This window comes from Megascapheus bottae, chromosome 16 (genome assembly GCF_031878675.1).
Source record: "Megascapheus bottae isolate mThoBot1 chromosome 16, mThoBot2.hap1, whole genome shotgun sequence".
In the NCBI taxonomy this organism is placed as follows: Eukaryota; Metazoa; Chordata; class Mammalia; order Rodentia; family Geomyidae; genus Megascapheus; species Megascapheus bottae.
In genome coordinates, this window is record NC_143524.1 from 32,423,110 (window position 1) to 32,435,483 (window position 12,374).

At 48.4% G+C, this 12,374-nt stretch overlaps 1 protein-coding gene across 1 annotated transcript in view; it reads right to left on the minus strand.

Moving 5' to 3' along the window:
* The window catches only part of Otog (otogelin), a 57,429-nt gene extending 47,853 nt beyond the window's left edge, over positions 1 to 9,576 (minus strand). The window contains exons 1-13 of the mRNA XM_090348946.1: positions 9,480 to 9,576; positions 9,042 to 9,102; positions 8,824 to 8,881; positions 7,774 to 7,849; positions 6,778 to 6,870; positions 6,450 to 6,604; positions 4,950 to 5,068; positions 3,686 to 3,891; positions 2,864 to 2,994; positions 2,537 to 2,643; positions 1,702 to 1,811; positions 1,217 to 1,345; positions 173 to 281 (exon numbers count right to left, since the gene is read on the minus strand). Of these exons, the coding sequence (XP_090205072.1) occupies positions 173 to 281; positions 1,217 to 1,345; positions 1,702 to 1,811; positions 2,537 to 2,643; positions 2,864 to 2,994; positions 3,686 to 3,891; positions 4,950 to 5,068; positions 6,450 to 6,604; positions 6,778 to 6,870; positions 7,774 to 7,849; positions 8,824 to 8,881; positions 9,042 to 9,102; positions 9,480 to 9,576 (1,451 nt within the window). The remainder of the gene's footprint in view (positions 1 to 172; positions 282 to 1,216; positions 1,346 to 1,701; positions 1,812 to 2,536; positions 2,644 to 2,863; positions 2,995 to 3,685; positions 3,892 to 4,949; positions 5,069 to 6,449; positions 6,605 to 6,777; positions 6,871 to 7,773; positions 7,850 to 8,823; positions 8,882 to 9,041; positions 9,103 to 9,479) is intronic.
* Positions 9,577 to 12,374: the final 2,798 nt, after the last annotated feature.

The window sequence follows — 12,374 nt, forward strand, 5'->3', positions numbered from 1 at the left end:
CTATGAGTAGATGGATAGTGCATAGCCCCCCCCCCGCCCCTCCCAACTCCCATGGATCTAATAAGTTTCCTTTGGACTCGAAGAGGCTGAGTTTATGCCCCTGTATAAATGGGGCTCCCAGATTCCACATAAGCAGCCCTGACAGAGTTCCCCAAGCACTGAAGACACAGACCAGGCATTGCAGTCTTCCTTCACCACAGAGCCAGGTGGGTACAGAGTGCCATGGAACTCACAGGGACACTCAGCTGGTGCCATGCAGCTCCCATCTTCAAAGATCAGCCCTAGAATGACCGCAAAGGCCCACTTAACTCATTTTGCAAGCAATTTGTAGCTTTCCTTGTACATGTTCTTTGGCCTCTGCTTCCTACCCTCAAACTGTTCCCCAAATAGGAACCCCTTTAGGCAGACCTTTGCTTCAGGGACCACTCCCAATTTGCATACTACCTCATTTCTTCTCCACACCTCTCAAAAGCCAGTGAGGGCTAGATACTATCTCCAGCAGGAAGCTGCCCTGACCTCTCACCCCATTAATTCCAATATCTCTTCTTGTCTGAGCCCTTGAGCACCATGGTCTCACCACATGTGACTTCAAGTTGGGATCAGATATACATCTGATCCCTGATTCTGATCTCTAAAGTTAAAACCTGCAGCTTGATCATTTTTTTTTTTGTCTTAACCTTCCACCTAGCCAAGTGAGTTGTACTTCACAGATAGGCTTCAAATTTATATGCCACCAAAAAAAAAAAAAAAAACCTAAAACCAGGACAAAGTAATTATATATGAATAAAGTTAAGCAAAGATGTGTGTTTGCATTCATGAATGAAAGAATGAATGAATGACTTGTCCTCCACTATACACCTTTAAAAGCTCAAGTCCCTTGGGAGAGGAACACAAAGGTACCTGTGTGCCTCTCATCATACAAAACAATATTTATTGAAATGAGCTCTAGGAAATGGGAACAAGAGGCTTTCTTTGTTAAAAAAAAAAAAAAAACAACAACAACAACTCAGTCCCAACAAACTCAAATACCCTGATGAATCAAACTTTCAAGAGACCACAGTTCTACCTCCATTCTCATCTTCATTCATTCACTTATTTCCACATTAGGTGTTCATTCCTTTCTTCAATCTACAATCATTCTTCAAACCCCTCAATCATGGACATTTGTGCCAGGCCAGGATGAGATTTCCGGATTCCCATGGGTACCCCTGCCTACCATTGGGACAATAGCAGCCATCCACACAGGCGATCTCGCTGTCCACGCAGGACACCCGGGACTGGCAGGAGGCGGGGCAGCAGGCGATGCACTCGTTGTAGGTAAAGACTTTCTCTTTGCAGTACACAGCTTAGAAAGAGCGACCCTTTGTTATGTGAGTTCCTCTATGCCCTACCCCCTCCCAGTCACAAGTCTTTGGTTTTCCTGATCCCCTAGACCCAGTGAGAGTATTGGGTATCTAGCAAACTGGTGAAGGCCTGGGAGGCTTAAAACCCACCTTTATCTAACTCTATCTAACTAGCCTCTCCTCCTCTGAGCCGCAGTTTTTCCTTCTGTCCCATGTAGATAGGACCTTAGGCTTAAAGCTCTGACAACTGTGGTTCTGAGTGGGGTAGGACACTGAGCTAGGGACTGAGGACAATCACCCCCAGCCCCCATCAGAACTCATCTGATACCCTCCTTGCCCACCACCAGGCTGCACCTACTGCATTGTGGGAGCTGGGCCCTCCAGCCCTGCAGGGGCCGCCCAGCCTGTGCGCATGCCCGAGCGTACTCTGTCAGTGCTCGGCACCAGGTGGCTTCATCACTTCCTGATCTGTTTAAAGAACAAGGTCCAATCTGTCTGCTATCCAGACTACCAGGGATTCAGGCCATCTCAACTGGCAATGGGAGCTGGGCAGGCATCTAGGACAACCATCCCCAGATGTAAAGCAGGAAGAATAAGTCCAATTGCAGCATGCCTTCTGTCTTGCTATGTGAGCCTGAGGGAGTCAAGCCTGTTTCTGAGCCTCAGTTGAATATGAAAGCTCTGTTCCACTCAGACAGGTCAATGAATTTAGAAAGTGAAGAATTATAAAGTACAAGTTAAGGGTAAAAATCTTGAAAATTTGCACAACTTGTTTATGGTTTACTACAAATCACATAAAACTTATGATATGTAAGAGGAAAAACTTAGGTCCAAGCTATCTTTCCATATAAAGTTGTATGATATTTTAAATACTTAAAAGTATTCAAATTAGACCACTCTTTTGTGGTCTAATTTTTCCTTCAAATAGTATAAAATGTATTTCTTAAGCTCTGATCCAAGAATTCTGTGAGAATTCTGTCTTTATGACATTAAAATGATCAATTACTTCTGTTTATTATTGAGTTAATAAAAACCAAATACGAATTTAAAAAAAAAGATTCCAGAACTTTGGGAAGCAACTCTGTCAGTGCCTGGGATTCTTAGGTTCAATGGCCCATGTGCAAAGCCCTCACCCCAGTACTAAGAAGGTTTCCCCCAAACCCATGCCACCCAACTCCTGGCCCACCACTTACTGGCATAGATCACTGGTACAGCTGGCTGTGAATGGCAGAGGGCTGACGTAGGCATGGCAAGCATCAAAGGGTGGCCTCAGCAGTACCTCACACCGCTCATACACACCCTGTTTGTGGCAAAAGCCAGGAACCGGGGCTAAGCATTCGAAGGTGCATGCGTAGCCCTCTGAACATACCAGCCCCACAGGAAACACAAAACTGGACTAGAAAAGGAGGAAAGGGAAGAAAAGAGGAAGGAGGCTATGAGTACTCTAAATCCAAGAACTTTTCTAAAATAGGACAGCAAGGAACTGGGGTGGAAAGGGAGGATCCTTTCCAGGCTTAGACCTGCATGGTTCCCAGGCTCTGCTGCAGGCATGGCGGGCGAGGCAGAGATGAAGTTATGGATCCTGGAGGGTGGTTGGGAGACTGTTCCTGCCAGCTGTGCACAAACTCAGTCACATCATCTGTCAGTTTCCCTGTGGGGAAAAAACAGCATGAGGGCAGGTGCCAAGGGACAGGTAAACAGTTTGGAAAAATCCAGACTCATGAGCTCCCAAATAGAAAAAAACTCAGAGGAGGCAAGAGGACTGATGTGTAAATCTGACCAAGCTCCTATACTTCCTTGAACCTCAGTTTCTCCTCATGTGGAGAAGGTGAAATAATCCACTGGTAATAATCACTGCACATATACTTGAGTGGATGGAGTATGTGTTCAGCAGCCCAGGGGTGTTCAAAAAGCGTTACTTCCTTTCTTGTGATCAGAGTTGCCATGACCCAACCTGGAGCCCTTCACTTTTATTTTCTACCACTCCTACATTGGGACATTTGGTTCTACCTAGAGCCTCTGCTCTTCTTTTCCTTCTCCTGCCACTTTGTAGAGTCCATCCCACCTGGCGAGGTGCTCATTAGACATGTACACAACCCTCATTGGAATGATCATGCCTATTTTATGGAAGAAGGAACTAAGGGCTGGAATATTTGAGACTGTATCTAAGGCCATACATTGTAAAGGAAGAGCCCACTAAGCCATGTGGGGTTTTACATATGTGACCTGTGATCCCTGAGTTCTGACTCTAGTGGTCTCCAACCCCTCCCAACCTGACCTGGTTCTCTCACCACCCCCTCCCTGCAGCAGAACCTCTCTGAGGCACCTTCCCTGAACCTTACCATAGCTGGTTACCAGGTCATCTTGTGGGTCAGCATTGTTGTTTCCACACAACCCATGGGTCCAGCCCAGGAACTCTGGGCTCATCTTGATGTAGACAGCTGAGGCACCATCCCAAGCAAGTGTGAAGGCTGACTGATGTCGCACAATGACATAGCCAGCCAGCTGCTGCAGATGCACACCTCCCATCACATGTGGCAGTTGGACTCTACAGAGCACAACCAAGAGCTCCAGGATTTCCACATTACCTCCATAGCACTATTCCTTCATCAAAGGACCAGCCATCCCTTCCCCAGTGATCTGAGGGCTCCACCTTCCCTCCATTGAGGGAAATCTTAGCGTGCCTTAGATATTACAGCTCTTTTCTACAGGACAGGAGAGGGGATGTAAGAGGATTTCTAAACTATTTTGCTATTTGGAAGCAAGAACAGAGTGGGACCAGAAGCCAAGAGAGGGGAAATGGAGCTCAAGAAAAGACATTCCTGCCCCAGCACTCCTGACCACAGTCTCTGTCTTGCTAGTTACATCATCTCCTGGCCAATCTGGAATTTGGCAACTTTTGTCTAGCTGACAATCAGGAAAGTGGGGGGTGGGGAGTAATGTCTAAACATCTAGAAGATCTGGATACCAGCCCTTTTTTTGTAGGAGGGAAATCCTTGGGCTTCTGCCTTACTCTGAGTTCCAAAAAGCTGGCTGCTCAATGACAACAGGAAGAACCTCTCTGGCAGTAACCTGAAGTGGCTGTGGACAGCCAGGGAGGGAAAGGAAGCCAAAAAAGAGATTCAAGGAACATTTCAACAGGACCACAATTGGGGCCACTGGACATGTGCCTCTCAGGTGGTCCCCAGAAGCCAGCCCCAGACAGCACAGAAAGTTAAATGACATGCAAATGAGCATGCGCCCATGGGAAAGGATGAAGGAAATGTATGCAGTGTCTGCTCAGAGGACTCTGCATCCTTTGGGAAGATTTCTATCAAATATAAAGAGAAAACAAAACAAAACAACAGCAAAACGGATATATAGTGATAAATGCTCTACCCTCTACAAAGTTCTATTCTCCTGTAATCCTCCTCTTTAGAAACTCACAGAGGGTCTGAGGGTTCTAGAAAATCAAGAATTCATCTTTCTTCCAGCCCCACTAAGAGGCTGACAGTGTTTCATTCCTAGTAGTGACAAATGCTGTCTGTCTCTTAGGCTTGACAAGGCAAATGTCCCCTGCGCAGGGTCAAGGAAGAGGACAGTTGAGGGCAGAAAGGTCACAGTTACCTCATGCCTCCATGAGTGACCTCCTTGGCCAGACGAATCTCCTGCTCACCCGCCAGGAAGAGGCTGACAGACCTTGAGCAGGCGTAGGGGGCAGAGCCGCACTGTGGGTCATTATGCACCTGATTGGGGGTTCAGAGGGCAGCTTGCAGCTCCTGTCACAGGAGCCTCTACTGGTTGATGAGCTTCCAGTCATACAGGATGATGGCTTGACCCAGGCTTGCTGAGCACCTTTCTTTGGCATGATAGGGGGTTCAAGCTATGATGGTCTATGTAATTTGATAATAGATAACCGATGCTCAGAAGAGATGAAGGTTCCATGTACTTACAACCTGCACAGTCAGGTTTCAGACCAGCATGACTTGGATCCCAGAGACTAGTACCACCTTCATGCTTCTGGACTGGTCTAATTTATCCTCCCTAGGTTATCTCATCACAGTGAAGGCACTTACCATTCCACTCTCTTATGGAACACAAACATACACATTCATGCCAGGCACTCTACTCCTCTCTCTCCCTGGCAGGCAAAGACTCCTCTCCCCCTGCACACAGGTCCCTTCTATGCTGCTTGTTAGAGACATATATATATAGTATATTTCTATAGAGCAGAATTCCCAGTTTAGGGAAAAGGTATGCAAATGTCTCTTTGCCATGTCTGGAAACCTTCCCAGGAACCAGTCTAATTTACCAGATTACTGTTAGGTGGTTAAGCAGGCAGAAGGTACTTTAGCTGAAAAAGAGTATCACATAATCTCAGGGCAAAAATATTGGAACTGTAATGGTGGAGTCATGCTTACCTCCAGAGGACTTCCTCAGCCAGTGTGAGTAGTGAGGATATCCAGGCACACTCCTTGGAGGAGGCAGCTCTAAAATGAGCTCTAGCATAAGCCTTGTAACCTAAGGCTTGTTCCTTCTTATCTTAAGAATCCAGTATTCCTTTGCATAGAGCATTCTCAGGATTGCCCCATCCCTGCTTCTGTTCACTTGGTTCACTTCCAATTCTTTCCTCTGATCTCAACATACATGTCACTCCTACAAGAAGTCTTCCCCATCGCCATCCTTGGCCAATAAATAACAGCAGGTTTGCATGGCGTGCTCCTTTTTCATTTAGCATCTCTCTCCGATAGCACCCAGGAATACTTAGGAACTGATTCATTTCAATTGCTGTCTGATTTCTCCATTAAAACACATCTGGGTTATGTCCAAGACCTCTCACCAGTTTGTGCCCAGAAAAAGTGTACAGAATGAACAAAAATAGCTGACATATGCCTGACTGAGTGGATGAGTAGCCAAATAACCAGAAGTGGATGTGAGAACAAAAGCAGTGGCACCCATGGTTCCTTTGAGGAGGTGTTAAGGGAGTTGGGGACAGAAAGGTAGAGGCCTCTCGAAGGCCAGTATCCAGGGTTGAGTAGAGACTCTGTGGATAGGCAGAGCCCAGGCCACCCTACCTCTAGGGTCTAGAGGAGACTTTGTGGACAGACAGGTCAGGGGAGACCTCACCTGGACAGAGAAGCTCTGACTCTCAGCTTCGTGGCGCCCCACCAGCGTGTAGCTGCCCTTCCCAGAGAGGTAGTAGTAGAGGCCATCAAAGGTCTCCACATGATGCTGCCCCCATGAGCGGCAGATGCTGTCCCTCTCAGGCCCGGCGTTGTACACTGAGGTGGGGGAAGGAGAGACTATCTGCATGGTGGTGGTGGGCACCAGGCAGAGGCCAGCAGGTTCCAGCTCTGGCAGGACCCCTATGCCCTGTCATTCCCTCAGCCCAGCACCCCACAGCTTTCCCTGAATCCCGTGGGCCTTCCCCAGTGTGGGTGGAGCCCAGACCCACCCATTTGGCAGCGTGGTCCAGAGGCATTGAAGCGTCTGCAGTCACAGAAGGCAGGGTGTATACATTCGCCCCCATTGAAGCAGGAGAACAAGTCTATAAGGGAGAGGTGGCAGCATTTTCTCAGCAGGATGAGAGTTGCAAAACCCAGATGTAAACCTCATGACATGCACCGTGGCCAGCCCTCTGAGGATGAGTGGAGCCAAGCCCCCTACCATAGCAGCACCAGATTCCTTAGCAACTAGCCAGAATGGAACTGTGGTATAAGGGTCCATGCCACTGCCCCCTCCCTGGATGGCAGGCAGACAGGGTGGGGTCTCGGAGTCTCTGTCTTCAGTATACCTCAAGTGACCCCCAAATCACTCTGTCTGGGCCTTCAGATCTCTAAGCAGAGTTCTGGGCTAGGACAAGACAGCAGAACTGAGACCGTAGGGCAGGTGGAGTGAGCAAGGGACTGCCCTGAAGTCCTCAGGCACTCTGACTCCATCAAGTCAGAGGAGAGGTGAAAATGGAAATAGAGACAGATATGGGTAAGGCCTCACACAGAGCACAGAAATGAGAATAGTTACCATGGACAAAGAAAAGACAAAGTGTGATAAGGAAAGAAGTTGCAAATACAGGACAGGATGAGAGAGGCAGAAGACATGGTACAGGTAAGGGAAGGGACCACAAGAAACAGGCACTGTCACAGGAAGTAAGAAGAGGCCACAAAAGCAGGATATATGTGTGAGGAACAATCACTAAACAAAGCACAGTCTCAGTAAAGTCAAACAGAACAAGGGGGAGCCTCCTAGAGAGTTTTCTTAAGGAGAAAAACTCTCCTCAGGCAGGAAAGAGAGAGCAGAGTGGAACTGGACACCAGGCCAGTGGAAGGGAAAGAGACAGAACAGAGGAAGTTGAAGCAGGCCGGAGGGAAGCCTCTGCCTGTCCTCAGAGGCCTCTCTGTAGACCAGGACATCCCATGCACAGCCAGCAGGTCAAACGGAGGGTGCCACTTACAAGATGGTGCACATTTTGCCCGATGGAGCCGCCTTTCCCAGGAAGCCATGACCACAGAGTCCGGGCCTTCAGCTTCCTTTCAGAGACCGGAGTGGGGGAGGAAAGTAATCAGGGCTAACCCTAGGCTGGGACTCTATTTGGCTTTCTTAGAGGTCACAGCTCTTTCCTTCATCACCTGCAGAGGGCCTGAAGCTATGCCACCTTTCCTGGTCACCAGGATTGTCAAGTTGGTCCTAGGCTCAGATCTGGAGGGGAAACTCCAAAGTAGCACTTGCAGCAAACTGGTCATGTCTACAACTTGAACACATTCTCCTCCATATGCCAGGGTCACCACCCTGTGGAGTAGGCTCCAAATCGGGACTCTCCCTGAGACCAGCCGTCTGAGGAGGAGACGGGCAAGAGGGGCCCTCTGCCTCACCAGACACACAGCCTCTGGAAGGGCCATATTGAACATCATGGGTATTCAGCGACTACATTCTATAAGACTGGGACACTTGCCTTCTTAGGATTCCAGCCTAAGGAATCTAATGTCACCTAGAACTGAAACCCTGGCACAATAGGCTCCTCCCCAGAGCCCCGGCCTCCTCATCAGTACCACACGCCGGGCACCATGCTAGATGTTATGAGAAGAGTCTCTGTCCTCCACGGAGAGTATGCTCTTATTCGTATAATCAATAAGCTGCACATGACACTGTAATGTTCGTCTCCATGTCCTTCTTCCTCATTGGCATCCCTGTGCGCCCAGGCTAAATAAACTCCCAGACTCCAACAAAGGGCTTGAGACACAGGAAGCATTCAGAAACCTTGATCCCGAGATCCCAGCCCCCCCTCCCTGCCCCTTGTTAACAGATGAAGTTTCTTTACCTCATCTCCTAATACTCAACTCCCCAACTTCTGGCCCCTGGGTAAACATTATCCTTTGCCAGTTTTCCCTATTCTTAACCTACCTGGAGTCTTGATTCCTAGGTTCTCCCCAACAATTTTTACATAGCCTTTGCATGTCCACACATCTCACCCCCCATGACATCACCTTCCCCTGACCTCTCTTACCTGGCTTCTCATGACCGATGTGGCATCCTCTATTGCCAGGGTCTCCTGGTAGCTGTGACTAGATGAGAAACAAGCCTTGCAGGGGTGGGGGTCTGGGAATTGCTAAGCCTCCCTTCCTCCCCAGGCCCAATCCCCCGCCCTTCTCAACAAGTTAAGCCTCAGGGATCCCTTGTGCCAGGAATCAAAATAGTTGGGACTGCCAGTATATATCTACTCACCTGGTTTCTTGGGTCAGCTGGGGCTCCAGCTCTGCGCTGGCCCACAGTGTGGGTGCTGTAGCTGGGGGGGGGGGAGGGCAGGAATTAACCTCTACCTTCTGTGTGTTCTCCCACTTTCTCTTACCTGCTATGAAGCTTCTTCCATATCATGCCACCATCCCTCCTTTTCCTTCCCTGCAGACTTCTCATGCTCTTGCTCCAGCTCCTTAGAGGCCCTTTTGAGACAAGGGTCTCCCTCTTCTCCACTCCCACTTTTTAGGGGTTGCAGCTCTCTCTACTTCTCTACCTTGAGTTCCCTACCCAGTTAGCTTAGGACCTCTTTGGTCTCACCTCTCCTCAGGAAGCTCTGCCCTTCCTCAGAGCTTCTTTTTTTCCTCCATCTCTTCAAGCTGTTCCCCCAGGTGAACCTCCAGCCTCCCCAGTTCACACCCCTCTCACCCTGACGCTGGCCCCGCCAGGACTTCACAGCCTGCTCACCCTGGGGCAGCCAGATGCAAATGAGTAGCAAGTAGAGCACAGGCGACAGGGCTCCCATAGGGGCGTGTGGAGACCCCAGAGCCTGAGCACAGAGTCTGGCCCCGAAGTCCCTCTCTCTGCCAAGGCTGGGTCACATCTCCACTCTGCAGACAGAAGTAGCTACAGCTCCCTGGGGCCCTCCTCCAAGGTGCTTGGCTCCTCCCCAGTCTAGAGTAGCAGGACTGCCTCTCTCATTAGCATAAATTCAGCTCAGGGTGAGGGACTGGACTCTAATCTACTAGACCTGTGCTACCTTTTCCAGCAGAGCCTAGTTCAAGTCCCTCCTCCCTTCTCCTCCTTCCCAACCCCCCATCCTGCAAGCCCCTTCCACTATAGACTCTGAGGCTGGTCCTACCAGGGCTTGTAGAAGTCTGATTCTACCCTATCCTTTTACAAAGGGCCACACTGAAGCCTGAGACAGGCTCAAGCCTGCAGAATCCTAGCCTATGGTTCCAACTTGGGCTCCCCAATCCCCAATCTGTCCCCCAGCTGTGAGTACTCCTGGGAATACTGGTGCCTTAGCCCTGTGATTTCTGGCACTGGCTCAACAAATGTTAACCAGACAATCTCGTATCATTGTCTCCATCAAGACCAGATATGGGACAAAAATAACCTGCTGTTTTCAAACAAGAGCATTCTCTGCTTTAAAAACACTAAATGAAAATTTAAAAACAGTGAAGAGTTGGATCTGGGAGCCATGGGGAACTGTGCATCACTCACATGACACTGAGGAACATAAACTGGATGCCAGGCCTTGATGATACTTATAATGAAGGGAAAAGAGGACAAGGAAGACAAGATTGGTAAACATACAAAGGAAAAATTGTCCTCTTATGGAACATCTATATCCATAGGCCTGGAAGGGAAGGTGAAGAGGAGAGAGGCAAGGATGGAACTTTACAGAACACTGGTTCAGAAATGGGCTAAGAGTGGGTGGTTTCAGAGGGAATGTGAGATGAGAATCAGGACACAGTGCTGTCCTCAAATCAAGTGGAGACACAGTCAGATCAAAGGAGGATATTCTTAGGAGAGGATCATAAAGGCCCAGTTGCTATGTGTGAATGATCACATAAAATGATTTTAATTGAAATAAACTCCAAACAAGAGAAAGCAGGGTTTTTTCATTATTTTGCTTTTTATTTTGTTTATTTTTTTCTCTTTTGTCACAGTTTTCTTTTTCTGTACCTTTTGTCTGTTTGGGGAAGGGTGAGGGGAAGCACAGAAATGGTGGGACAAAGGGTGATGCAGCAGTGATATTCACTAGACACTATGCTGAAAAATGAACTATACAACTTATAGGGGAGGGACCAGGAGTGTGGTCTAGTGGTAGAATGCTTGCCTAGCATGCATGAAGCCCACATAGACAGAAAAAGCCAGAAATGGTGCTGTGGCTTAAGTGGTAGAGGGTTAGCCTTGAGAAAGCCCAAGGACAGAGCTCAGGCTCTGAGTTCAAGCTCCAGGACTGGCAAGCAGCATTCCCACTCTGCCTGGATTCTATGCAATATATTAAATAGATAGCCATACTACACATTTAAGTGACGTAGAAAAGCCAGGGCTTAAATGGGAAGAGAAATATGTCTTTTGTGGTTATTTCTGGGCCATTAAATGTCTCATGTCTTTCTCTTTAAATCTTTATCCATCACCTGTGAATTAACTAATTAATTGACATGGATAATATTTCAAGGTTCTTACTCTGGTGAGATTAAAACTTAAATGAGGTGACAATTTAGCAGCAGTAAAATGGCCTGCTTTGCAAAACTCCAGCTACTGGGAGAGGAAGCCAGAGAGGGGGTCTTTACCAGACTCTGAAGCTGCAGCTGTAAGTGGCTACCTGATTTAAGCCATTTTTATCTCCTTGTCCCTGCCCTGATAGGGTAGGTGCAAACAGATCTAGAGGCCTATCTTGGTTAAATTCAAGCCCAAATTAAACTCTTCCTCCCACTCCCTTCTCACATGTTGATTAGCCATCCCCTGGCCGCCTCTTACCTTCAGTCTGATCCAGGCTTGCTCCATGGTCATGTGCATCCATCACACTGTGGATGAAGTAAACCCACTTTCGCTGAATTGAATCAAATGAACCAGAGGGTCTGGGTAAAGGTCACTTTAAATGAGAATGTCACTTGCCAGCATTCCTCTGCTTCAGTGAATTGGGCTTTGTTTTCTTTTTATTTGCTTGTTTGTTTTGCAGAGTTTTGTCAGGTAAAGAAGGTGAGGATGGAGAGTCAGTGGAGACAGAGAGCACTCGAGCACTCTATGGTTCAGTCCCCTAGGCCACAGTAAGGGCCAACCCCGCCCCTTCCCTCCCACCCCTCAGAAGTTCACAGATGAAGGACCAGTTCCTTCCTAGTAGGGAAAGTGCTTGACAAGAAAAGCCACTGTGAAATGCCCCTTAAATGTGAAATGTGGGACAAGGGGTCTAGTCTCCGGAAGGCAGATGAACCTCTTCTTGTATGTCACAGAAAACTGGCTAGATTACTCCACCCCTTTACCCATCTGAAGGAGAGTTAACTTTAGGCCTCATAAAGTGCCAAAACAACTTGATCATCTTCCTCAATCGCATATTTAGAAACCAAGACCAATGCCAAAACACACACACACACACACACACACACACACACACACACACACACACACACACACACACACACACACACACACACACACACACACACACACACACACACCAGGGGCCCTTTCTTCCACGCCTCACCTCACGACAGGTGTACTCCAGCCGCTCAGCCCAGCCTCCTCCCCTCCCAGGCCACGCCCCCCTCCTTACCAGGCCCAGCCTCTAATCCCGGAAGGAGGCTGGGCCAG